This window comes from Citrus sinensis, chromosome 6, assembly GCF_022201045.2.
Source record: "Citrus sinensis cultivar Valencia sweet orange chromosome 6, DVS_A1.0, whole genome shotgun sequence".
Lineage (NCBI taxonomy): Eukaryota > Viridiplantae > Streptophyta > Magnoliopsida > Sapindales > Rutaceae > Citrus > Citrus sinensis.
In genome coordinates this window covers 24,411,250-24,439,141 of record NC_068561.1, presented here as the reverse complement: position 1 = coordinate 24,439,141, position 27,892 = coordinate 24,411,250, and the positions used below count along the sequence as shown (strand labels likewise).

Sequence of the window (27,892 nt, the reverse complement as noted above, 5' to 3'; positions counted from 1 at the left end):
TAAAGTGAGTGATCAACATTAGCTGTTAAATAGAAGGACGGAGATTTTCCAAAACCTTTAACGGAGAGCAGTGGGCTTTCAGAATTAAGCTAACTAAACATTCTCTTAACTGGGAGTAGAGCTAGAGAAAGGAATTAAATTCTTTGAAGACTCATGATTTGTACAGTTTTGGGTCAGCATCAGAAATCTTTAAAGAAAGATGATGAGCGACAATACTACACAATTAGGATGCCCACGCAAACCACAGAAATGATTCATCATCAACTTTGGAGAGTTTTGGTCAAACTTGGTCTTGCTGCACTTGTTTGCTACTTGTTCTTCAAACATTGATGAATTTATTAACATTTTTTTCTTTTTGAGTTCATATTGCAATTGACTATGCGCAGTTTTTAACTGCTTCAAGAATTGGAAAGGGACTTCCACTAAACATCATTAATAACAAATAAGCATTACCGACATATTATAAATTGGAACAACTTAAATTAAAAGATTCATGAATTATGCAACTATTACATATTACTTTTCTGATCTGTGAGAGTATATCCGTCGTGTGAACAAAAAGATATGTACCATGATAGCTTCATATCGAATGATCTCGAAGGTAGGACAAGCAGTGTTCCAATTGTCTGAATAAATTAAACTTGGGGCTTATTAGAGCAAGCAGGGCAGCAGAAGTGGCCTCTACCCTTGCATTTGGAGCATCCAATTGATTTCATTTGTGATTCAGCGCCATCAAGTGGTGGATACAGTTCGTCCATGATACTAAAACCGAACAGTCCATTTGATTTGATTAGTCCCATTCCTTTACACCTCGAGCATGCAATCATCCCGACATCACCACACTTCTTGCACATACCCAAGGAACTGCATTTCAAGGAGTTGTACATGTAGCATACAGATATCAGATATGCATATTGAAAAAGAGTAGTGAAAGTGAAATAACTTTCTCCTCCATTCATTACACTTTAAATCACTAGTTGGTGATTTCATGATACAGTTAAGAAATCCTACCAGCCTCATAATTCAGGAAACTTTAACCCTCAATCAAGGATACGGCAACAAAAGAAGTCTTGATAAATGGCATCTATCATTCACAAAATTTAGCTAGATGCAGGATAGTTATAACTTCAGAAACTAATACTTGGGAAAGCTTGCGTTTCTTGAGGCTTCAAAAACATGATTAGCTGCTGAGGTGGGGATAAAAATAAATCGGTTTCTACACTGAAATTAATTAATGTGAAATTCTATTTTTCCAATTCCTGTAAGTGGAATTGAAGTTGAACCTGACAAAACCTCTTATCCTAACAATCCAACCTTCTGTTATTCTAATCTCCTACTTTTCAAACCCATAATGATTCACAAAATCAGCCCTCTTCCAGTGTCTAATAATTCCAAAAGAGATTGGAAATCCAGAGAATCTAGTCACAAATAGTTTGTATTTACATTCAATATGGTTAAGCTATTAGCCGCAAATCCATTCATTCATCCCGTAATCAGAGGAGACACGAAAAATTCTGCATTTACATTCACAGTGTATATTAGTTTAGTTACACATACTTCAGTTCAGTTGTTCATTAGCTTAGGTTCAATCTCCAGACAGAACAATCAATAGTTAATGTAGAAACAAAAATGCCTGGAAAATTTTATTATTTGTAAAAGTACCAAAAGACAGCAGCATATCAGCTGAATCCACAATACCCAACAATGCTCCATAACAGAGCAGGCACCTCAGCTCTCCACAGAAAACAAAATTGCACTCCTTCAGCCTAATACTTTTTTTCATATCAAGACAAAAGACCTCTTCATCAGATCAATTATCTAAAGTCGCAATGAATTAGTGCTTAAATTCATGTACCAAATCCAAAAACAACTACGAAGAAAAAAATTTAAAGGATACGTAGAAAATAAGGCAAATAACATCCGGCAACAATGACAACTTATTTCTAAAACTACTAGGAAAAAATCAAATTTGATTGAAACCCAACATCATGAGTGACCACATAACATCTCAAGGAGACATGCATGATATTTCCTTGTTACTTAGTTCGTGAATACATAATGGGTTCAAAGTTTATCACCTTCTTTGAGAAGCAGAAAAGAAAGCATCAAGCTTAGGTGCAGCAATAGTGGCACATAGAAGCACAGTGCCCACACCAAATCCTGCGACTTCACTTGCTGTTAAACCCTCCATTGCTTAATTATTTTGCTCAACCAACCACCAATGATACAGAGTAACAACCTTATCTACTAGAATTAGCTTATGCAACATAATTATAAATATTTTACGCCAAAAACACATGGCCTAATGACTCAGCTGGTTAGAGCGCTGCACTAATAGCGCGGAGGCCGCGGGTTCGAGACGCCTGCACGGGCCGCTTTGAATTTTACCAGTTCTATTTTGGATGATAACAACTAGATCCTTATTTTCTTTTTCTTTTTTTAGGTGGAAAGAAAATTATGCGTTTGTATCACATAGATCCCTGACATTTATCAATTTGATGCTTATAACATTGAATTTTGACCCTCACAGTAAATGTGTATGTGTCACCAAATTTAATACGATTAGTAAATAGAGCAGGTTTGAGTGGATACAACTTTTTCCTGTGTTGCATTAGGATTAAAGTTTTTTACCTATTTACTCAATCAATGACACAATTATATTTTTTATTTTAAATTAATTTGTAGGTTCTTATTATTAAAACTTAAATATTAGACATAATTTTCTCTTTTCATTTTTTTTCTTTGTAAGGATAAACATATACATTGTGTTTCCTTTGTAAAATTTTGTACATGTTTAGAAATTCAATAGTATAAATATGTTAAATATTGGTAGATATATATATATATATATATATATATATAATTAAAACTTCAATAGTATAAATGCATAATATTTTGGTGGATATGTACATTTTATAATATCAATAAATTATATGCGCGCAGGGCGCTTACTGTAAATTTGTTTAAAAATATAGATATTAAGCTGGTTATTGGATAATTTGTTTATTTTCTGTGTCAGGTTAGGATTTCAATATTTTGATATGATTATTAAATGAGTTGTGTTTGGATCGACCAAAATTTAATTCAATACGAAATTGACACAACACGAATACAACCGCCGATGACCCGTCTTGTCAACTCTACTGACAACAATAGAAAAGACTCTTACTATATATAATATGTCATTAGTTCTTTTTAATTATTTTCTTAATCATCAGCCAAGCAAGGACAAGAATTTAGTTTACCAATTAACTTTTATAAGATTATCTTACCGAACCCATTTGGGAAAGGAAATTGTGAATTAAATATGTTTTTTTTTTAAATGCTGAAAAGCTTAGCACTTAGGACTACGATGGAAAAAAATTCCTAGACACGCAGAAGCATATAATCAATCAACTAGAATCGGAAGCTATTGGGTAAATATCCTCATATTCCCCACTTAACTTAGAATGTGAAAAGCCAAAAAAATAATACAATGTTGTAATTAATTCTAAAGAGTTAGAGTAGATCGAGGACAAATTTTAACGAAACTATTAATGAACAATCGAACAACTTTATGAAACGGAGGTAACCTCTTTCATTAATAAAAGTTTACATCAAATTATTGACTTCCTTACACAAATAATGTCACATGTAGATATGATAACTGATGAAACTTAAACATATATAAGTAGTTAAAGAACCACGTTATCACAATTCACACATGTTTCTTTTCCTTTGGATATGCAACCAAATCAAAATCCTTCTTGAAAAATGTACCCTCCATTGCAGAAGTTGCTTGAATCCCCTCCAAGAGCAAAAGTTGCGGCCTGATTTTGCTGCACGGCGGCAGCCATCTTGTTGCAGTTAGTGCTTGCGTCAACACGGCCGTTTGTGTCATCGAATGTCCACAGGCCACCCCACAACCCTAATTCATCTATCACTGCAGGCTGATGATGATCGGACGGCCAAGATGCAATATCTTGATACATAGTTGGCCAGCTCTGATTCTCCATAGCCATCGCCGGTTGCATGAAAGCCATCTGCTTCTCATGCTCTGCAGTACTCATCGTTTTCTCATCATTGGATGAAACCCTATTCATATTATCTTCATGTTGCTGCTGCTGCTTTTGCTGTTGTTGCTTTTGTTTCAAAAGTAGAGCCTTTCGCTTTTCTTGCTTCTGAGAAGATTTTTCCTTCTTGAAATGGGTCCTCCAATAATTCTTTATCTCATTGTCTGTTCTCCCTGGCAAGTATCTAGCAATAGTCGACCATCTGTATTCATGCATATAATTAATTAGACTAAGCCTAATCACCATAAAATTAAACTATATTACACCAATTTATTATTATTGTTGTTTCGTTTTGTGTGTGTACTTTTGTATTTGTATATTTATTGTAGAGAGAATAAAGAGACAGATGCATTACTTGTTACCCCACAAAGCATGCAATTCAATAATGATGCCTTCCTCTTGAGGTGTTAGTTGGCCTCTTTTGAGACCAGGCCTCAAATAATTCACCCATCTCAGCCTGCAGCTCTTTCCACTCCTATTCAAACCTAAGAACATATGCACGCGTACATACGAATAAAATTAAATCACTGAACAAAGTAAAAGTTGCTAGCTAGCCATATACATATATAATAACGTATGATTCTTAATTAGTTAATTAAAGCATGTCAAGAGTAAAGTCAGGTCTCCACTCAATTAGTAATGCTTTCTTATAACTATTAAAATTCTGATTAATTACCTGCAGACCGGGCCACGGAACTCCATCTTCCTTCTCCAAGCAAATTGACATGTTCGGTAAGCAACTTATCTTCTTCAGGAGTCCAAGGACCCTTTCTCCATCCTTGTTCTGTAGTTGCTCCCCAACCCATCATTCTCATCATTCTTTCACTTTCTTTTAGTTAAGTACTTGTGCAATTATTGTCTCCAAAATATGTGGCACAAAACTCAACAATAGCTTCCCCTTATATATTCTTCTTATCAATCAGTATCCATCACTTCAAGGCTAGCTTTTGTATATTAATCACCAAGATGATGATCTCACTAGCTAGCACTACATGTACAAGATTTTTGAATCAAACTTTGATTTAGCAGCTCCTTTGGTAAAAATTAATCCCACCTCTAGAATTATCACACGCGTTACTTCATGGTGCTCACCACCTCACTTCGATTTGTTATCTAGCCAATCACAATCCAACATTTGGATCTTATCTAAATTCTTTGAACCGTACCGCATGTTATCAGCAGCAATATTCCGACAGTAGGATTCCGTAACACAACGAAAACCGCATTATACTGATTACTAAGTAAAAAAATATACTTGATTCAGTCGAAAAGAAGCAAGTTGGGTTTTTGATGTTTCCTTGAAAATGGCTTTGCTTCCAATCGTTATGGACCATCTGTTGGCTTAAAAAACCCTAGTCACATGCTTTAGAAATATTTTAATCTTATTGATGCTTAATTAATTAGCATAAAGAAGGTTCTCGGAGTCCAATTAGAGTAATGGGGTATTAGAATATGATATAAAAGCTGGCTAGCTGGGCAACACGTGGCCTTAGGATTATTTGATATTAGCATTTTTAGAATGTTGGGGCATTGTTTAATTGGAGAAACTCATTTGTTTAATGCTCGTAATGACTATTTATAGGTATGATGGTAACACAAATTACCTATATTCATTCGTACTTAATAAAGGATATCAAAAAGATATGAGAGAGTGATCCACGATCTTGTAAAAGAACATAGATCTCAGTGTGTGAGATCACTAATGCTTGATTTGATTGTGCGAAAAAGAAATAGGAGAGAGATTGAGAGAGCTTTTGAGTCTACTCTTGCGGAGTTCCCCTTCAAAGTAGACTATGTGGGGGCGAAGTAATTAGGTGGGTGTAAAGCATGTGGATTATTGTTACTAATCCTCCATTCTTTTAATTTAATTATTCAATCAACATCTAGGATTTGAAGAAAGAAAGAATTATCCAGATGTCTTGATATTAGTTAGTGAGGGTTTCATAAAGGGTTTGCACAAGCATAACTAAGAAATCCTCCAAGATATTCATCTCTTTAATTAATAGATATTCTTAGAGCTTCTAGATGAAATTAGCCGATAAATATGCTTGTGCATGCGCAAATATGAAAAGACAGTAAATTATTCCTGGTATATATAGGGGAATTTTTGGTGTACTTGGCTTGTGGATCATGCCTGTTTTCTAGAGGAATTTTTTTTAATGATTTTTTTTTTTGTAATAATTTTGTGTAAATGGAAATGTCGTAATCTACAGTCGTTTAAATGGATGTATTCATGTTGTTAACCTTTTTCTTGGGACCTTTTAGGGGGATATTGTTGGACAATGAGATAACAGGCAAAAAAAAAAAAAAGGCAACGAGAATAAGAAAGCAAGAAGTGTTAAGGCAAGATGTGGGATACTTTGATTTGCATTGTTACAAGGAGTGCAGAGGATCTAATGATAGTCTTCTAAACTTTTTGATGAATGCTTCTGGCATGCATGCCTTTTTCCTCAAAATTTTCTTACTTGTAAGTCTGCAGAAAGAGCTCTAGAAATGAAAAAAAAACAATGGCTCTATGCCCTTATTTGAATGCGAGGCCTAGTTTAAGATAGTTAGTGAATAGGTGCTTTACAACTACAACCCGATAAGCAATCAAAGTTACATGAAAGAATCAGGAACTAGTAGTTAGGTTAGAGGTGAAATGCATATTACAGGGAACTAGAAAACGTGTTAATTTGTTATCATAAAGTGAATATCCAATTTAAGAAGATAATGACTGGATTTTGAATTCAATTTCACTTTGTTTTAGAATTATGTATTATATCTCGCGAATATGATATCAGTGCAAAATGTATAAGTAATGGGATTTGAATTTATGTTAATGCATATATACTAGCCATGACGATGATGAATTCCAAACAGATTTTGGTATTTAACAAGTAATTAAGAGGTCTAGCAATGAATTAATAAAAAAGTAATTCAATATAACATTGGTACAAAGAAATTAAGTTATATATAACAACTATTTCAATGAGAATGATTATAATTATATCTAAGGTTTGATCGAACAAACGGGCAAGAACAGCAAAAGCTAATCTTAATTTAGAAACTCCATCAACTCATAAAAATGTTTCATTTTTTTTAATAGATCAGCCTCGTAGATCTTGTCAAATCAACGCTCATTATTTAAAATGTTCTTGCACTTATAAAAAAAAAAATGTTCTTGCACAACGACCGGATTAAAATCACATGTGCAAGTGCCAACCTACCTAAACAAACTGACTTGCAGAAGTGAGTTGAAACATCATCATGAGGCTAAAATCACACACGCAACTTAACCTAGCTTTCCAAAACAAAGTTGAAATTTAATATATGGTTAATTAGAAGTCCAAGACTACACTGTAAAAGGAATATTCCCATATTCATGAACTCACCAGGTGGGGGTTCTCAACTTCTCATCATTCAATTCAAAAGGTACCCTCATGGGTAAGCAAAGCTGATAAGGCAAATTCAGCAAAGCATCAATAACCAAAGTCAAGCCATAATCTTTCAGTCTTTCTCTTTCACGTGAGTATTTGGAGAGATTTTAATTAATTATTTGCAAATCTGCACTGCGTCCTCAATTAATTAACATATAACAGTAGAGAATTTGATTTCGTCATCCAAAATCCATATTTTTCTTGTTTTTCTAGATTCATTTTCAAGCAAGGGTGGCTTTAAACATAGATAAACAAGGCAGTCGCTTAGGGTCTCATATGTTAGGAAAGCCCTATTGTGGCCACCTAATCCTTATATGTTAGAAGATTCTTTTTTATTTCTTTATATACTCAAATTATTTTTTTTAACTTACTTATAATAAGGAAGCCTTTTTGTTAGGCTCTCTTTAATTGATAATTATATTACAATTAAAATTTTTACACAAATTTTATATTTGATAACTTTAATGTTAAAAAGTTATAATTAATAGTACTAACTATTAATTCATTGTTTTTTTCCAAGAAAAATATTAAAAAATTCTTCACTGTTTAAAAAAACCTTAATTATTTAACATTATAAAATTTCTTACTCTCTTCTCTATAAAAAAAAATATTGCATTTATTTTTTTACTTTTGAAGTTTAAAAAAAAAAGTTTCTTGAAATAATAGTCTTAGGGAATTTTTTAAAAAAATCTTCTTGATTACTTTTTTTATTTGAAATTTCTTATCAACTTATTGATTGTTAATATTCAATATATAGTTAAAAATTGATTAAATTTTAATTTTTTTTAATGTTTCGTTGGGTGTTAAAGCAATTAAATGAGAGGAGGCTTCATAAAAAAATTTCACCTGAAACCCCTAATACTCTAGAGCCGGCCCTACTTTCAAGAGGCGTGATTGGTTGAATAAAATATATATTATTTCATGTATGTAACAGGGCGGCACTAAAACATGTTAGAAATTTTCACAAAAGGGACAGCATTTTGCATATGTCCAAGAAGCAAATAGGATATTGTTTTGTGCTATGTAGTTGTTTGTTTCTTCAAACTCATCATCAAAGTAAAGAAATTAAGTTTGTTTTTTTCTGAAAAAAATAAATAATAAAATAGAATATCACAATATTTATTAAAATGTTGATTTTATAAACACATAATTTAATGTTTATGTTAATAATACAACAAGGTTTTGAGAGTGTGTTACTTGAATTTCTCTGTGTGTAAAATATCGATCAGTCGCATAGGATTTTGGGGTTTAGAATATATGGATTTGTTTTAAGTTTCTTTGGGTTGGGCTTTTTGTTTTCACTTCATCACTGGGCTGGCTAGTGACGTTTTCTCCAGGGCTTTCCTGCACTACATGTTCAGATTCAGAAAAGAAAATATGTATTAAGACAATGAATATGTTGATGGAACGTAGATTAGAAAAGTCCACAAAAATGAAATGTGTTTTAATTTCGGATGCATAAAAGAGACCCTCATAGTCATGGCCTCCACGTCGTACTCTCATGTGGATTCCAAGCTTTCTTGTGCAGATAACAGCTGCTTGGACATGGGACTTATGCAAAAGCACGAAGATCGAATTAGGCTTTGGCAGTGAAGCCGTGAAGGCACCAAATATTTGAAATTTTGAGCCGTAGAATTTAAGATTGAAGAAAATGAAGACATAATTTTTTAGGTATAAAAGGAGGAGGAAGGAATGGAGACGTCGAAATTGAAAGAACAACATTGGATTATGGGCCAGTTTGGTAATGCTGCAGCTTTTAAAATAATTGTTGTTAGCTGTGTTGTAGAAATAATCAGCTGTGAAGAGAATCAATTAAGTGTTTGGTAAATTTTATTTTCAAAAGTACTGTGAATTTTGAAAGCAGTTATGGGTGTTTGGTAAATCTTATTGTTAAACTGCTGTAAGAAAATAAATGACTAAAATGTACATAATGTAGGATGAAATTTACTTATACATATAAAAATGCTGTAAGAAAATAAATTTACTTGCACTAGAGAAGTTTTGATAAAACACAAAATATGAAGAAATAGGGTAAACGAAAGGTGTGCATTAATTATAATAAAAAAAAATTAAAATATTGATTTTATTTCCAATTTAAATAAGGATAATTTCGGGTTTAAGTAATAAGTGTAAAGATATTTATGGAATTATATTAAAGAATAAAATTGATTCTTAAAATCAGTTGTAGGAGGAGTTGATTTTGGCAAAAGTGATTTTGATTTTTTTTTACTAAACACCAAAATTAATTTTTGGATTTTGTAAAATCACTTTTAACCCTCCCAAAAAGCAATCTCAAACGGGACTATAAAAGAAATAAGTGCTTTTCTAATTAATGAGTTGGCACATTTACCGCACTGTAAAACGCGTGTCATCCAGTGAAGCAGCGAGTGCAAATTTTAAGATGATCTAAAATATATTTCTCCCATATGATCAAGGATATTTTGATAGTTTCACAAGTAACATTTAGTGATAAAATAAGATATATATTTTGGGTGAATTTTTTTTTCCCCCTCAATAAGAAAATAATCATTTCATTCATTGATATGAGAAAAAAGACACGTTACATCGGCTGGGAAGTCATCCAACCATATGATTGATTCACAGCCTCTCAAAGCTCTTTTAGTAAAAGAAAAAGAGTAAGCAGAGTCATTACAAGAACTTATCACTGACACTAGTGAAACTATGAAGTTGCTTGAAGACCTTTTTTTTTTTTTTTTCAGTTTTCTTTTGTTCAAGAATTGAAATTTTGAATTGTCTTATATAAAGAGTTATGAATTTGATAAGTAGCACGTATTTGGCTTTTTAATACTTATTTCGGGTAAAATGTAATAATAACTTGAGCTCAAGAGGTTGAGAGTAAATCTTTAATTTTGTTCATCACCCACCTCAATTTTCTATATTGAATCCTATCCAATGATTTGAAAAAAGTAGAGACAAAAAGAATATTGAAATCCCTCCTGCAGTTGGTGTTTGGTGGATGATTGTTACTTCTAATTTTTTATTTTTTCTTTTTTTAAATCAGTGCATTGTCCCGCAGGAAACATACATAATCACATCAGGGGAATTAAGATTAGCAGACCAAATATAAAAGCTCCGGAACTTCGTTTTGTAAAACATTGCTTTCTCTGCAGATTGAATTATTATCGATCATGGTGTACACACACACACACACACACACACACACACACACACACACACACACACACACACACACACACACATATATATATATATATATATATTATTCTTATTATATGTGCATAGCATTTTATATCTAACTTCGGTGAAAAAGTCGTAACATTTTTATTATGTGTGATGGGCATATATTATAATATGACTGTGTCTCATTTTATAGCATTTAACATTGCACTTTTTTTTTCCTTTTTTTAGGAGAAAAAAACATTAGAAAATAGAAATCAAACTCGTTTCCCACTCTTATAAACAGTGGCGGATTTAGAAAAATAATTTACCGGGGGCTAAATTAAATAACAGCAAAATGTAAAAATTGAAACTTAAATATATAAAATTTTTGGCAACTCACTTACTATTGTTCTCTACGCGATTTCATATTCTGAAAATATTGTGCAATAGACTCAGTATCAATACTATTAAATCCATCTTTTTTTCTACACAAACAATCAAATTATCATTCATCCATTCATCTCCTATCCGATTCCGAAGTTCATTCTTCACAAATTTCATTGCTCAAAATTATATATATGAGTACTTATGTAAAAATAAATTAATTACAATTGAAAAAATTAATTTACTAATAGTTATAAACAAAATCACTAAAAAAAGAAATTGTAAAGACTAGAATTAGTCACTTGAACAATTACAATTTATATAGAGATGTGTTGACATGTGAACAAAAAATAAAATACGAAATTCTTAACTTAATTTGAAAAAAAAAACCGAAAAGAATATGTTTATTCTCACTGCGATTATGAGAATAAAGAACAGAACTGATGCCTGCAGCTTCCTATTTTCTTCAAGACAATCCCTAATTACGAGTTTGACAATCACGGTTCAGTTTTGGAATTATAAATATTTTGGGTTGTGGGCTTTATTTTTTTAAGTAAAATTATTACTTTATAATTATTAAAATAATAGTTTAAATTTTAAAGAATGAGATTATCTAATAATTTTTACAGGGATTATTTTTAATTTTTAATTTTCTTTTAAACAAAAAAAAATTTCAGTGGGGGCTTGAGCCCCACCCTACTTATAAAATCATATATATAAATAAGATTCAAATTTCAAATCTTTTATATTATTTCAAGAAATTCAATTAGTTAGATTTCTTAATAATTAGGCTGACATCAAACATCAGATTATTGCAACTAGTTAACAATAGTACATTAGTGACCAACAACAACACTGCACATATGAATTTGTGATACAACTCTTATCAATTAATATCAAAACTGTCATATGATTTATCACAATAACGAGGTATATATCAAAACTGTCATATGTACTACGTATAGCATTATTTCTAGAAAAGATACTAATCTAATTATAACATTCTCATTCAATGATTTTTATAATCCACCCATTATTGTCCGTCGTTAATTTCACATATTGATCTAGGGAACATTCTTTCACAATTTTCACTTCAAACCCGGAACTAATTCAACAATCGGATTGAATCAACCCGAATCCTATTTGAGCTTACTACCGGTATATGTAATATACTTTTTTCACACAAGAAGATCCGACCCAAAACCAACCAGCAACTATCAACAATTTCCCGTGCACTTTACTAAAATAAACCTGTATTTTCTAACGTGTACCGGGGTGAGATATTAGGGTTTAACAAAATCCTCAACTTCGGAGTTGGAGAATTCAAATAAACGAATAATAGGGTTTCTGCATACATTAAAGCTATTGTATATAAATAGATACAATTCTCATGTTTTATCAACTTGTTGCTTTCAGTTACTGGAGCTCTGAAACATAGGAAGGATCTTTTTTTTTTATTAACAAGAAGCAAAGCAAAGCAAAGCTAGGGTTTTTGTTCTTCTTCTTGCTATCTGTATCTTCAGTTAGAGATTTGCAAATAAGAGAGGGGGAAAAGGAAGAGCCTCAGAAGCTGAAAGTGCATGAAACAGAAGAGTTAAGAGGAGGGGCAATGGAGGATCTTAATGATTATACAATTATCAAGGAAGGAGAAGCCGAGATTCTCATGCACGCTAAAAATGAAGTATTTTACAATAAAACCCAGGTGAAAAAATATTTTCTTTTAGCCGTTTTTCATTCAAATTATTGATTTTGTTGTAATGTTTAATTTTTTTTTTTTTCGATAGGTTTGTGCTTAACGTTGTGTTTTCTAATTGGAGGTTAGATTTATATTTCAATGCCTGATGGGCACTTTGATTGGAAACTATCGATCGCTTAATACTTATATTACAATCATTGAATTGAATTTTTGATGGGTCATGTCTTTAAGCAGGAATTGCAGAGCTTAGGTCATTAGTTTCTAAGAAACCTTTGGTAGAATAAAGAAATCAAAATTTAAAATTCTAGAATTTGCGTAATTGAGCTATACACTTTGGTTTTGAACCTTTGGAAATTGTTTTAATTGAGCTATGCTTTCTTATTCAAATCTCACTAGCGGAAATTGTTTTAAAATCCAGAGGGAATGAATTCACTTTCGCGGAAACTACTGTGTAGGTGCTCTGTCTAAAATAGGAAGCTTTAGAAAAATTTATAGAAGAATTGATCTGTCAATAATATTGGTAATTCAAGAAGGGACATAGAATTCCTTCATCCACCCAAAACTAGTCTTTTCATGGGTCTCCTCATTCTTTGTGCATCTTGTAGTAGTAAAGGAATTTGCGCTTCTTATTGTCACATCAAAATTTATTTTTCTTTTATATAATGGGTTTCTCTTTCATTTCACTGAATCAAGTATCCCTCCTTTACTATAATCTAATGTCATTTTTTTTATATAGCACTGATTCTTCTCCCTGTTTATATTTGAACGTGCGTCGGTCAATTGTTGATCTTTTAATTATAACTTTTGTGATTTTCTTTTGTCATCAGGTTAACAACAGGGACATATCAATTGCTGTCATGAGGACATTTATATCTAAACGCAATCAGGAGCATGAAGCAATGTTGTCTAAAAGAACAACATCTGCTCCAAAGGTGTCAGAGAAGGATGGTGAGGAAGAAGCGCCTGATGAGTCCGTAGTTAATGAAAATTCAAATGGTGAAATTGAAAGGCCTGCTGAGATATCTCAAGATGAACCATGTTGCATATCAGAAGAAGCAGTCAAGCCCACTGAGAGAAATGTGCTAAGGCAACTGAAGCCACCAAGAGTTCTTGAGGTTTCTCTATGATCTTTTTCTGCTCTCATAAATAAGTTTTCAGTGTTTCATTTATTGCACTTCTGAACTTTTAGTACTAAAACATTTTTTTTCTATTTTTATTTTAATTCTGTCGTAGGCCTTATCAGCTTCTGGGTTAAGAGCTCTAAGATATGCTCGTGAAGTAGAAGGAATTGGTCAAGTTGTGGCCTTAGACAATGATAAAGGTCGCTATCAATCGTGCGTGTGATGTATTAGATGCAACTTCTGTTTGATTTTTTCCTTGTTTTATTTTGTTCTTAGCTCAAAATGAGCACATTGTTGCACAAAATGACTGAATAAAGTATATCTGATTGTGGTTCCAATTCAGTTATGAGTTCATTTACGATTTCACGTAATATTATGCTGACTCTTTTACTTGCTTTGCAGCTTCAGTTGAAGCTTGCAGGAGAAATATAAAGTTCAATGGTTCAGTGGCATGTTCAAAGGTGGAGTCACATCTTGCAGATGCTCGTGTATATATGCTTACCCATCCCAAAGAATTTGATGTGGTATGCGTTTGCTAGTATAAGTACAGAATATTTACATGTATAGTCGAGTCAGTTTCTCAGACACATTTGCTTTACATCAGTTGCACTGAAAAATGATCAAGGAAAAGGTTTTGCACCATGAAAGCATAAAGCCCAAAGCATAAAGCCATTGGGCTTTTTTAATGTGTATTGCAATCCAAGTTGGAAACTGTGATTATTAATAGTTTTCCCTCTGTCAATGTTGATAACATTATTCAGAGTGATTTATATGTATACTCTTTCTTGATTATGCTGTTGCAGGTTGATCTTGATCCTTATGGTTCTCCTTCCGTGTTTCTGGACTCTGCTATTCAATCTGTTGCTGATGGAGGCATGTTGATGTGTACAGCAACAGACATGGCTGTGCTTTGTGGGGGTAATGGGGAGGTTTGCTATTCCAAGTAAGATCATATGCTCCTTACCTTTGCTGAAAATGTATTTTTGGATTTGTTGACTTATGTTTTAACTCACTGTGGAATTAGATATGGTTCCTATCCGTTGAGGGGGAAATATTGCCATGAAATGGCTTTGAGGATTCTCCTGGCATGCATTGAGGTACTGTCCTGTCCTTGAGAAATCTAATACAGAATAGATAAACTAGTGGCTGTGCTTCTTCTGGGATAAAGAAGTGAAACCAAAACTGTGTTGGACTTCGTTTCCTGCAATTTATTTGTGAATTTGGCTACTTAATGGACCGAACTATTTGAATTATTCTGTAATTTTTCATTAAAAAATATTTTAACTCGGTATAATTGCTTTTCTCTTTGTAAACGCAGAGCCATGCAAATCGTTACAAGCGATACATTGAACCTGTGTTATCTGTCCAGATGGACTTTTACGTTCGAGTTTTTGTTCGTATATACACGTAGGTGGCCTGGTTATATTGATTGAAATTGGGCTATCTATGATTAGTATGCTTATCAACACAAAATAGTACTGACAAATCATGTTGTCCAAAAACCGAATTTATTGGATGCAGTTCTGCAAGTGCAATGAAAAGTACTCCCCTCAAGCTCTCATATGTATACCAGTGCATTGGTTGTGATTCTTTCCATCTACAGCCCGTTGGGAGGACTGCCTCCAACAAGGTCTGTTGACTTTTCTATCTGACATATATTTGTCATTGACAGAAAAATTAATTCATGGTTTGAAACTATGCATTCTTGCAATGTTTCAGAGATGGGAACTAAGAAATAAGTAGTATAGAAAATATTAAAGGTCATCCTAGTAGGCCATGGGCAAATTTGGTGTTCAAGGGTAGATCTGTGATTGTATGATTCAGTAATCGCTTTGTTTTCTTGTTTTTGGCAATTTCTATTTGTGCATTGTTTTGATATTGCATCTGTGTCCTGATCTCCTGTCCATCTTCAGAATAACAGTGTAAGATATCTACCGGGGTTCGGTCCTGTTGTTCCTCAATTGTGCAGTGACTGTGGGAAAAAATTCAATATGGGGGGGCCTATATGGTCTGGTCGCATCCATGATCAGGAATGGGTAAATTCCATCCTAGGTGAAGTGAAGTCTATGAAGGACCGGTATCCTGCCTATGATCGCATCTCTGCTGTATTGACAACAATTTCGGAGGTGTGTTGCTTGTTTCCTCACAGGTTTTACTTTTTATGCATGTACATAGACCCCATTAATAAATCTCTCCTTGTTAAAATCTTTCTTTCCTGTGAAGTTAATCTGTCAATGCCTTTTCCATGTTCTCATTTTGACCCGATGCAGGAATTGCCTGACGTTCCTCTCTTTTTGAGTCTGCACAACCTCTGTTCAACATTAAAATGCACTTCCCCTTCGGCAGTAATGTTCCGATCTGCTGTGATCAATGCAGGATATCGTGTTTCTGGAACCCACGTGAATCCATTAGGGCTCAAGACCGATGCACCCATGGGTGTCATATGGGACATAATGCGTTGCTGGGTAAGGATTCCCATTGAATCCTCACTTCTTTCCTTTGAGGCTCCAGAGCAGCTTGTTCTCTTGACTAATATCTTGATGTATACAGAAATAAACATTATGTTTATGAGCTTGGTGTCATACAGAAATAGTTTATGCTAGGTGATGTGAAGTGGCGAGAAATTGTGTACTGTATTTCATATGGTTTCTTGTCAATGTAGGTCAAAAATCATCCAGTCAAAGCTCAACTGCCTGATCAGCCAGGAAGTGTAATACTAGCAAGGGAACCAACTCTTCAAGTACGTTTTTCCTAAGTGGCTGTTCTGATTGATGCCATAATGATTTTTCAGTTTTAGTTGTGTATGCTCAATCTGTTCTCACTATGCATGCACATGTCCATGGAAATGCATGCAGAGGCATGTCATCGCATGCACTCGCACATTGGCATAGGGCTGAAAATTATGCTTGGCTTGTGGCCATGAATTCTTTTGCCTCATGATTTCATACTTTTGGGCAGGCCAATTTTGCTCGAGCTGTTGCGTCTCTCAGCAAGGCACAAGCCAAGAAGGTTGCTCGCTTCCTTCCGAATCCTGAAAAGCACTGGGGTCCTAAACCCAGAGCTGGTCGTCAAATCACAAGCAAACACATCTCTCTTCTAGGTGCAGAGGCTGTCAATGGACATCTTAGCCTTGAAGATGGTGAAGAGCCTGATGCCAAGCGTCAGAAGACGGAGGACACCACTCAGAAGACTGAGGATGCCACCCCAAGTTCATGAAATAAATATCTTTCTCAATATTTTTTTTTCCTCAATTTTTTTCACTCCACCTTAGCTGCTCCACAGCTCGCTTTAGTCTCCCGCATGTATTTGAAAATTTTGTCTAATTCTTTATTGAGGAGGAGAAGAGCCAGTATCCAACACTTTGGAGGGTGCCGTCTTAAAATAACCTTGCAGAAATCAGAACGCTATTCTGAAGTCAAGCAACTCCGTCTAGAGGCAAATTTTGGTAGTTTTGAGCTTTTGAATGTTTATTGTAAGATGCTATTTATTTGAAGTTAGTTTCTAGTTTGTCGACTTCGTTTTTGGTTTTAGTTTTACCTCATGGTATGTACGAATATTAATTTATTAATGATTAGATATTTAAAGCTATTTTATTTATAATAGCAATTTAATAAATATAATTTGTACATTATCAATCTAATATTTATTTATTAATTCATTGAATTATGTAAATAATATTAATTTGAGTTTGTTTATAACCAACTAATGGGTGGTTTGCTAATTTGTAGTAAGTTTAGAGAGGAATATAGAGAATGAAATCTATGGCCTCTTACCTATGACAAGTCATCTATAAGTTTATCATATGGTTGACATGTTCATTTTACTACAGCTTACAGCTTAAAAATTGGATGACTGTCATTTACAATTCATCATATATACGAGATGTCGTAAATGTATAATGAATTTGTATGACACGATGGTTCATAGTTTCCGCACACAGATCACAAGTCTCTTTATTAACTGATTAATTATTTAAAGAAAATTAATGAACGTTTAATAATTTTACGCCTAATATGGGATTGGACCAGACTTTTGGCAACGTATTTCAAGTGTCAGATATGCATATCACAAAAGTTTAAGACAGAAAAATATCTCCTGGAAAATTGAAAGCAAAATCAACCACATGTTTTATTCCTATAAGTTCAGAGCACGAAGTAAATAAATAAAATTACACTGACCAATCTGTAAAATCCAAATGTCGGACCAAATTGGGTGCCAAAAAGTGCATAAAACTTTGTAAAAATACAGCAGCTAATGACTATAAATTACTCCCTAACATGAAGGAAAATATTGTCGTCCCCAGTTAATCAAAAGTTTCTCTACTTAGGCTTTGCCATTGGCCACTGCAGCTCCAGCTGGGTTAAGCTCATCCCACGCTTCAATCCAGGTCACCATGGCATCTGCCAACTTGTCGAAGTAGGGATCTACTTTGCTAAGCTTTTCCTTGACCTGTTTCGACAGTTCAATGTAGCACTCTTGCACAGTAGTGCACTCTTTTGGAAGTGTCACGGCTTGGAAGAATGGGATGATATCTTCCTGCCAGAAGATGCCCTTGTACTCTTTCTTTAGGTTCACAAACGGGTTGCTTGCTTTGCTGTGGAAGATATAAGGCAGACCAGTCTTTACTCCCAAATTCAAATGGTCACATATCACCTGTACAATCGTTATTAGATGCATGTTAGTAAAATGGCCTTAGAACATTAGGGAAGCATTTCAGATTGGTTGGGGGGGGGGGGGGGGGGGGGGGTTGGGGGGGGGCCTTGGGGGGGGAAATGAAGAATGCAACAAACCTTGGTGCACCAGCCAGCCCACATATCATCATAACGTCCAATTGGCTGACCGTCGCCCATGAGGCCAAAATACATTGCAGGGCCAATCAAGTGACGGTCAAATGCCAAATTCATACCACACATGGGGAAGAGAGTGCCCTTAGGAATGGTCAAAACCATATCCACATACCTGATTAATTATAAGCATGACAATCATAAAAAGTAAGATTCAAAGTTTAACTAAAAAGTAAGATTCAAAGTTTTCTAGTTTATGAAGTCAATCACATACCTAGTGTTCCTCTCCCGTGGCTTCACAAGCTGTGTAGGTGCATCATAGTCCGGAATGTTGAGCCAGAGGCCATGAGAAACAGCAGTTGGGACACCCTCGCGGAGACTGAAAGGGTATCCACGGACAAAATCTGCACCCTCTCTGAAGGGATCATACAGAGTGTTGAAGAAAAGGGGAGTTGAAGGGGAGAGAATGTTCTTGATGTGCTGCTCGAGCGCATTGATTGGTTTTCCAGATGGATCCTTACCAACCTATGCATCATAAATAAATTAATCAATCTGGAAAAGGAAAAGGAAGATCCCTTGATTCTATATCAGATAGCTTGGAGAACCAGAGCAAATATTTTAGAACTTCACACAGAAGGCATTACAATCATTAACATTGTTAAATTGTGACAAGATACATAGATTTATCAGTTTGTCTCAGTTTCTGACAATCCAAAGTAATCACATTGGTTCATTACACTCAGATATAGTATATAATTTATAACATTTGTTAGGATAGATTTTTCAGACACGATAATATGAAATTTCAAATTAAAGAGTTGCAATTGGAATGAGATAATGCCTGCCAAACAAATATCACTTACAGGAGAATATTACCATAATATGCCATACACAAAGTTGTTAAAAAACGCTTGACATGGAAAGATTACTTGAGTTTTCTAATTTGGAACAAATATACAAAGCAATTAAATACAAACAGGCATATATATCATAAAGGCAAAAATCTAATCAAGATGGCATCGAAATCAAAGAGCAAATGCACCCGTGAACCCCCAAAAAAAAAATCAGTTTTGATTTAAAATTTCAATTCATTCATATTCATAAAAGGATAGTGGACTTAAATCCAAAACAGAATTTTACTAGGTTACAAATTAAAGTAAACATACATATGATCTCATGATTTGCTACAGAAATCAAAATTTTCCATCGCTTAAATGAATAAAATATACAAATATAACAAAATCAAATTACCCAACAAGCCAAACGATCCAAATTACAAGCAAAACAGACAACCCAGATGCAAAAACAACAAAAAAGGAGAAAACTTACAAAGCAATCATCATCAATGGTGAAAATATACTTCTTTTTGGAGACCATGTAGCCAAAACACCTACAAGCAGAATCCTTGAAGGAAATGCAAGAGGCCTTGGGACCCAAAATCCTGTTAATATCATTACGATTGTACAACTCATAGTCAAAACCATCAGGAACATTGATGGTCTTAGAAGGATCACCATCTTGAACAATGATCAAATGATAAGGCTCAAAAAAGGGCCTCCACATCTCCAAGAAATCAAGATTCCTGATGGTGGGTATCACAATATCAAGCTCATCTTTCAACAAAGGGATTCCCCTTGGCATTGCTGCTGTTTCTTCCGGAGTTGCATTCTCTGTTACTTTTTTGTAATCCATTGCTGCTGTTTCAAAAGACCTGAGACTGTTTGTGTCTGTGAAGATGTGTTGTATTTATAAGATAAAAGTAAAACAGCGGTGACACGCGCGAAGCAAGAAGTGCGGCACCGGTGGTGGGTTGATGAAGAGACGTGTCTGAGTTTTGTTGGCAATGAGAGAAGACTTGTTCTGTTCAATCACATCACCGTAGTTTATGGGGAAACTGAAGACTTTTTTTTTTTTTGTGGCCCTTTTCCATAATAAATGGAGTCTTTTTAGGGTTTTGTTTTTATTTGGTATTTTTTGCTCTTTTAAGTTATTAATTTAATTTGTGGACTAAAATAGTTAGGGAAAGAATTTAGGCCGCCAGTTGTCACACCATTCTTAAACCTTTGAATTAAGACATTTTCAACGGCTGAAACTAAATCTTGATAGGGAATGTGAGAGATTTGTTGGTATGAGACATTTGAATTAATGCATTTAAAAATTTTATTTTGGGTACTTGTGAGTTTTATATAGAATGTGGACAGCTGATATTCATTCCTTATTAGTGGATCTCGATTAAATGTTTTGCTTGATACTACACGATTTTTCAATAACTAAAATTTTATTGAGAAAAATACTTAATTCAAACTCATTAATTTTTTAATAAATTTCCTTTAGTTTTGAAAGCAAATTAAGAATAGTATTGAAATTGAAAATATCTAAGATGACAATGACGTGAAATTCAAGCGGAACAAGTGATTTGAGATGGCGCAATTTAAATCATTTTCTTAAAGGGAGCTCTTATGTTACAATTAATGTAACATACACACTCAATAACAACCACACAAATGATGGACCCATACAATTTGTGTGGTTATTGTTGAGTGTGTATGTTACATTAATTGTAACATAGCATTTGCCTTTCTTAAAATATTTTGAGAAGTTAAATTTGGAAGCATTAAGGGAAAAAAAAAGAAAAAAGTGGTAGATATCTTATGAAGAAAAGTGGTAGACATTGTCAATGAATCTGCCCACCTTTATATTCTTTCCATGGAATTTGACCAGCTCTAAGCTTTTAAAAAGCCTTTAATTATGTAATACGTTAAAGAGTGTGCTTAGGATGAAAACATCATTTTAATAAGAATCATTAATTAGAAAGATTTCATGTTATGGCGATAATTTTTTTTTAATTTAATTTTTAAAAAAATTACCAATCTTCACCAAGACCCATGTGACGGGAAACTTCTCTATTTGGCAGGATGAAAATCAAAATTTAGGATTTGTAATCACTAACCATTATCTACGAACAACATATTAATAAATTCATATTCTCCTTTTATCATGGTCTACGTCCGCCGAGTTTGGCAGGCTGTGATTGGCCATTTTTGTTTGCTTATATTATTTTTTATATATATAAAAGAAAAAAACATATTTATGCGAACAATGGGATTCGAACCCGGAGATCAAGCCTATTTTTTTACCCCTTCCTTTGAGAACTACTAGACACTTGTTTAAGTATTCAATATTAAGCTCTCGCCCTTGATTCTTATCGAGCAATCCGAGTCATTTGATTATTTAAGTCTCAGTTTAGTTTGAGTCATAACAGATGTATCATTTATTTATTAGATAGTAATTAAGTAATTCTTTAAGTTATAAAATTCATCATTTAATAGATGAGAGACATATGACATTAGAATTTAAATTCGGATACAAATATTGAAATCCTTAATATTTTTTATTTTTATCACATATTAACATAAATTGAAATAACTTATTGAAACTTCAATCATCCAAAATAAAATAAAAAAGTCTAAATTTTTATTAAAAAAAAAAAAAAGGTGAGAGAGAGGTTACAGAATTGGGGTGTATAAGAGAGAGGCAACGAGGGCAGCGGGATGCAAATTCCCGCTCCTTAAGTTCTCTCCGTACACTTCTCTCGTCCCCATCTTTTTCTCTGTCTCTGTCTTTTCTCGACAAGCAGTGGGAATTTCTCGAGACGAGGAATGGGCCAAGGGCTCATAAATAACATTTAGGTCCCTGATACTTATGATTCCTCAAGTGAAAAACTGAAAACCCTCTCTTTTTCATACATGTGATCGGAGTTCTCCACCACAACTCACAAATAAAGTCTCAAAGTCACAAGTGGCTTGGGTCGACACACCTTTGGACCTATGGATTGTGAGACTTGGGCTATGCCCAGTGTCGATTTCAACCGTAAAGTGGGTACACTGAACTAAGCCAAAACACAATCAGTTCGCTTATCATAATTCATCAGAAGTACTTATTAGTATTATCATAAGACAGCCTTGTTGTTAAGCAATATTTGTCAATTGCTTCCAAGGTGTTTTGCTTCATTAACAGAGCCTAAATACCTAATCTTTTAGATATTCAAGCCCTCAAAAGTCAGAATGCAAAACTGCTGTACTATAAATCAAAGCATGAAATTCATTGCAAAGGCCAGAACTATTAATCGAGTAATGATACTTCTCCCACCAATAAATCTCCAGTTAAATCCACCAAAGCAAGAAATTGACAAAATCAAAATTACTACATAGGAGGCTTGCCAATAGCAAGCAAGCTTTTTACTTTGGGTTAAGTTTTAACCTAGGGAGCAAATGCAAGCCAAAAATCATCACAGTCATGCCAAACATGACATATTTTGAGTTCTTGAGTCTGCTCAAAATTGGAGCCCCGATTAAGTTAATGTTGAGATTAAATAATAAAAAAAAAAAACATATAAGCCTTTCATAACCACTTGTGTTGGCTTGTACCGTTATAAATTTGGAAACATTCTAAGAGTGAGCAGGTTTCATAATTCTACATCCATATATAATTCATTTTTTTCATACGTAAGAATGTGGAATTAAGTGTAGATAGTGATAAGATAAAAGAGGAGAATTTTTAAAAATTGTTGATCATGCCTCTTGATTTTTTGAAAGGAATTCAACATTAGGATCAATGATTTTAATAGTCGGGTTTACATTATTTATTTTAAGCTAATTGATTTTCCTACCAGTAAAGTCTTTGAACAGTATTTTCTGAGAATAGAAGAGAACTTTAGTAAAATTTATATTGGGGATGTGATAAAGGTAAAATGATTAGAGGTTCCAAGAATTGTTACTTTAATGTCTATCATTCTAAAGTGAAATTCACACCCGCACAAGATTAGCCGCTGAGCGCCTCTCATTTTCGCATAAATCAGCCTTCGTGCGTGCACTGCATGCATATGTTGTGTGTCTATTGTGCGCTTGCTTACTTGACTTGGCTTGGCACTCACTCACTCATTGTGCATTCACACGTGCCTGTCTATCATGCATGGGCGAGCTTGCACGTCTCTTGTTCTTACTTGGCCTTGGCACTTCCAACAATGTGCGCCCACCCCTTGGCCTTGCTCAACCCGAACATCCTTGTTGCCATGCCACACACCCATGTCCCAACTTACTTGCCTCGTGCTTCTCCTTGTACCATCGCGTGCGTAGGTCCATCGCATACACACGTCACTAAATTCTTTCTTAGGTTAGGATTTAATGTACTTTAGACTTACCTTATCAAAACTTGGTCTAATGTATATATATATATATATATATATATACACATACACACACAACGTAGTTAATTCTACATATACTAGTTGCGACACAGAATCCATATATCACCAAGTAATAGACCAATGGCTATCATATATTTAATAAAAATATTGATTCAAGTAATAATTCTCGTCTAAATGGTAACAATCTATTTAAAACAATAATTAATTTTGGATTACCCTATCTCGTGAATTGACCACCCTCTTTATTTTTAAAAATCTCAATTTACTCCAATTTTTGTTAAGAGGATAAGAAAAAAAATAACTTCAACTCACCCCTTTTCCCTTGTTTTTTTGAATAAAAACGAAGGTAACTTGAGGTTTCTAGAGAGCGGTTTCAAAATTATCAATTCACAAGGTGTAATTCCTTAAAAACAACAAAAACGTGCATTGGGCTTTGTTAATGAAGCAATTTTCCAACTCTAATCGTTATACTGGGCTGGGCTTTGTTATGGAATTGTGACAGCAAACCACATGCAAAAAGCTCGCTTTTTAACAAGCACCTTCATCGAGAACAAAATTCATGAATGAATTTAATGAAGTTACAGGCAGTTGATCTTTTTTGCAGGTAGTGGGTCAAATATCAAAAACCCATTCTGCGGAACCAAAAATTGTTACAAAATATTTTTGAATTTCAACCAATAATATAGCCGCAGCAAATGGAAACACTCGATGTATTTTCTCTAAAATCTGTTAGAACATTATATAGTACAAAATTAAATCCTTAAACCCCTTTGATACGTCACATCCTCTTGTCTATATACACAAATAATAAGTTGGTTAATAGTGATCAGTTAGCTGCTGAAACCCTAATGTGCAATCCATTTGGTGCTTCAACTCTTGGAAACTTCATTAGCTTATCTCCCCCAACTTCCTCCCAGCTGCAAGCAATACAAATCAAAATTTTTATCAGCTGAGCTCAAAGAAAGCAGATTAGCAGGGGCTAAAGTGAATCAACTTTCGGTGTCATCTTTTTTACCGATATCTAGTTACAAAATAGTGAAGGAAAGTTGAAATTTCGGCTATCCCAAGTTCCTTTCCCGGACACTGCCTTGTGCCTCCTCCGAATATGAATAAATAGTTTTGATTCTCTAAACTCTTGTCCTGTATTTACCAACAAAGCTTACTTAATCACTTGCGAAAAAGCTTAATCATGAATTAACATGAGCAAGTAACAATGAATGAACAGGCACGAACCAGCCATCTCCATGGATTGAAGGCCAATGGATCGGGGTATATATACGGGTCATAGTTAATCTCTCTTGTATAAACATATATTCTCCATCCTTCTGGGATGACAAATCCTGGAAGAAAAAAAAAAAAAAAAGGAAAGCTGTGATTAACCACTACTGATTCACTGATAAACGTGGGAAGATAAAGAACAAATACAATACGAAAACAAATTGTTGATTAATTATAATACTTGATGTAAGCATGTGTCCCACCAACTTGCCCAAACCATTGAAAGATCAAGTGGTAAAAACATTCTTTTCTTCAAAAAGCGTCAAATCTTTTCAAAAATCATTTAAACAAGACATGGGGTATCAAGGCAATGGTCCAGCGAAAGATTATTGGTAGGTGTGGCATGTACATCATGATAGGGTGAGGTGTGGTCCACTGAGGAAGATGATCTCATATCATATCCATCGATAACTACATGCCGTATAATTTTTATTTTTATTTTATTTTTTTAAATTGCAGCTACCCTCAAGGCAGCTTCTTGAGCATCAAAAAGACTGAAAGGAGCTGTAATCTAAAAGAAATAGTATAATATTTCTTCAGCTCACCATTGAGCTCCATTTCTTTAGTAGTTTTTCTCAAAACCCCATTAACGATTGTAGCTAATCTTGAGGTCTCAAATATCACCTGCACGTATATAAACAAGCTGAGTTATTAACTTAACCAACTTCATAACATAACCTGAACTTTTAAGTTACATGCTTTAATTCTTACCGCACGAGTAAATCTCATTGATTTAAGATCATTCCATTCAATTGGATCCTCTGGCCTTCTCTTTTCTCTAATTGCCAAATGTTCTTTCTGCAAAAATAATTCAACGAAATCAACCAACTCCACTCGTAAAAACACAAAACATTAAACATTTTCAATATCACAAATGAATCTTTTAAACTTACTCGAAGCTCTTCAAGGACTTTTGGATGATCATGTAGATACTTAACCGCCATCATTGAAGTTGTCGATACCGTTTCGTAACCAGAATATAAGATAGTGATTATTTGATCAATTATCTCATCATCAGTTAGTTTATATTTGTTTTCATCCTTGTTCATTAGGCAACCAAGCATGTCTAGTTGGGTTTCTTCAGAAGCTCTTCTGTCCTCTAACAGTTTTCTCAACATTCTTAAAATATTTTTCCTTGCCTGTTACATGTAAAAAAGAGGAAAAAAGAAAAAAAAATCACAATTATAGCATTTGCAAACAAAAATTACACGAGAAAGAGGGACGTAAAATGAAGAAATATCAATCATACTTGTAACCCTTGTCGATATTTTGTTCCGGGAAGATCTATAGGCAGTGCCAAGGTTCCCGAAACCAACTTAAAGAACTCAGGCATGAAACTTTGAGATATTAAGCCAGATTCCTTGGTAGCAATTTGCTTAAGTGAAGATAAAAGTGCCATCTACATAAAAGTAACATAAAAAATGAGGATCAAAACAGAACAAAACAGAGCAAACACTTAATCAAATTGCATGATGATTAAACAAACCTCTTTGGTTTTATCTTGTATGTTGATGATTTTGTTATCCCAATCACTTAGATGGGTTCTCATGAAAGCATCAATTTTTGGCAAGAGCTGGTCTCTGATCATAGTGGGACTAATGAGGGCAAGCAATGCTCCTCTCATGTGCTTGTGACTAGTCCCATGAACAGCTGCAATGTTGCATTTGCCTAATATATCACTCATTGATTGTGGGTAGCCAGGAACAAGCCCTTTTGCTTCATTCATTAAAATGTATCTGTTCATCTCTGGATCCATTGAAATAATTGCTGGGCATCCTAGAAAATGAGTCTTGAAAAAGTTGCCATACCTGTTATTGGAGAACAAAGTTCAAAAGACTATGTTACAGAAGTTATATCATCCATAAGGAAGCAGCTTAATCATAAGCACTTGAGGGGAAGCAGGAACCCGAGAAACAATAAGCAAACAGAAGATTAATCACCTGGCTCTTTGGTTTTTCATGAAGTTGGGGCCTTGCTTAAGAAACTCAGTGGTTTCACCAATGATTGGCCAGCCCATTGTACCAGGAGGGAGGCCTTTCTTTCTATATCTAACTTCATTCCATCTAAGCAAAGCAGTACAGGAAGTACAAAGCATCAAGACGAAACCAACAACCACCATGAAAATAGCCATTAAAGCTCCCAAGGCAAGAAGCAAACAGAGCTGAAAGCTCAACTACGCACACAGATAAAGAAACTGTAATTGTTATATGGGCTTGTTCTAGTTCAGAGTTTAGCCAGAATTGTGCACATTTATAGGCATTTGAACTCCGTGCAGAGAGAGAGAGAATGGCCACATAGTTCCAAACCATGCGCCCTACTTGGAAGGGACCCTAATCTACAGGTAGCAGTAGTAAAAGCTTACTCGGAATTCTAAGTAAGCGGTGCTACGTAGAAAAAGATTTATTCGAAATCAAATAACACCCACTACGTAAATTTTAAAATAATATAATAAACTCCCATAAATATAGTGAAAAATTATACATTGTCTAAATGAATCCATATCCTATGCCACATTATGAGAAATTTGTACGATAAATCTAGAAATATTTAATATTATTCTTTGTCAAAGTCTAGTATTGTTAATTATTATCATTAGTGGAATGTTTTGAATTTGGGATCTTAAAGATCATCACAATTTAATACATGATTGTATTAAAGATAAATCAACTACCCAACGCAGTATTCAAGGTTATTAGTAATGAATGTTAATTTGGTAATTAAATAGGAGTATTTACAGCAAGAATTTATTGTTTAAGAAAGGAAAGAGATTGGTGTTTACAAGAAAATGATGATTTGGGTATTATTTGATTA

General features: G+C 34.1%; 5 protein-coding genes across 6 annotated transcripts; 1 reads left to right on the top strand and 4 right to left on the bottom strand.

Annotated features, from left to right (window-relative positions):
• Positions 1-432: 432 nt before the first annotated feature.
• Positions 433-2,260, bottom strand: LOC102614744 (uncharacterized). 2 transcript variants are annotated; one of them, XM_015531578.3, is made up of 3 exons: positions 2,079-2,260; positions 1,663-1,772; positions 719-864 (listed from the first exon to the last, which is right to left on the bottom strand). In XM_015531578.3, the coding sequence occupies exons 1-3, from the start codon at positions 2,189-2,191 to the stop codon at positions 824-826; spliced, it is 264 nt and encodes an 87-aa protein (XP_015387064.1). In that variant the 5' UTR covers positions 2,192-2,260; the 3' UTR covers positions 719-823. The 2 variants fall into 2 exon arrangements, with proteins under 2 accessions (XP_006482429.1, XP_015387064.1); XM_006482366.4 differs by lacking the exon at positions 1,663-1,772 and having other exon boundaries at positions 433-864; positions 2,079-2,243.
• Positions 2,261-3,549: 1,289 nt separating this feature from the next.
• On the bottom strand, positions 3,550-4,909 carry LOC102628257 (MYB-like transcription factor EOBII). The gene is made up of 3 exons (XM_006482589.4): positions 4,729-4,909; positions 4,408-4,537; positions 3,550-4,254 (listed from the first exon to the last, which is right to left on the bottom strand). Exons 1-3 carry the CDS (start codon positions 4,868-4,870, stop codon positions 3,735-3,737), a joined length of 792 nt encoding a protein of 263 aa, XP_006482652.2. The 5' UTR covers positions 4,871-4,909; the 3' UTR covers positions 3,550-3,734.
• Positions 4,910-12,254: 7,345 nt separating this feature from the next.
• LOC102614460 (probable tRNA (guanine(26)-N(2))-dimethyltransferase 2) lies at positions 12,255-17,433 on the top strand. The gene is made up of 12 exons (XM_006482365.4): positions 12,255-12,698; positions 13,520-13,807; positions 13,926-14,013; positions 14,216-14,337; positions 14,617-14,756; positions 14,838-14,910; positions 15,132-15,220; positions 15,335-15,443; positions 15,727-15,939; positions 16,084-16,278; positions 16,476-16,553; positions 16,772-17,433. The coding sequence occupies exons 1-12, from the start codon at positions 12,606-12,608 to the stop codon at positions 17,027-17,029; spliced, it is 1,746 nt and encodes a 581-aa protein (XP_006482428.1). The 5' UTR covers positions 12,255-12,605; the 3' UTR covers positions 17,030-17,433.
• A 483-nt stretch (positions 17,434-17,916) lies between these two features.
• Positions 17,917-20,494, bottom strand: LOC102614175 (UDP-arabinopyranose mutase 1). The gene is made up of 4 exons (XM_052443693.1): positions 19,927-20,494; positions 18,872-19,122; positions 18,604-18,772; positions 17,917-18,466 (listed from the first exon to the last, which is right to left on the bottom strand). The coding sequence occupies exons 1-4, from the start codon at positions 20,287-20,289 to the stop codon at positions 18,137-18,139; spliced, it is 1,113 nt and encodes a 370-aa protein (XP_052299653.1). The 5' UTR covers positions 20,290-20,494; the 3' UTR covers positions 17,917-18,136.
• Positions 20,495-24,327: 3,833 nt separating this feature from the next.
• On the bottom strand, positions 24,328-27,419 carry LOC102613870 (cytochrome P450 85A). The gene is made up of 9 exons (XM_006482363.4): positions 27,022-27,419; positions 26,568-26,889; positions 26,331-26,480; positions 25,975-26,220; positions 25,793-25,879; positions 25,627-25,705; positions 25,037-25,143; positions 24,819-24,943; positions 24,328-24,720 (listed from the first exon to the last, which is right to left on the bottom strand). Exons 1-9 carry the CDS (start codon positions 27,210-27,212, stop codon positions 24,630-24,632), a joined length of 1,398 nt encoding a protein of 465 aa, XP_006482426.1. The 5' UTR covers positions 27,213-27,419; the 3' UTR covers positions 24,328-24,629.
• Between the last annotated feature and the right edge of the window lie 473 nt (positions 27,420-27,892).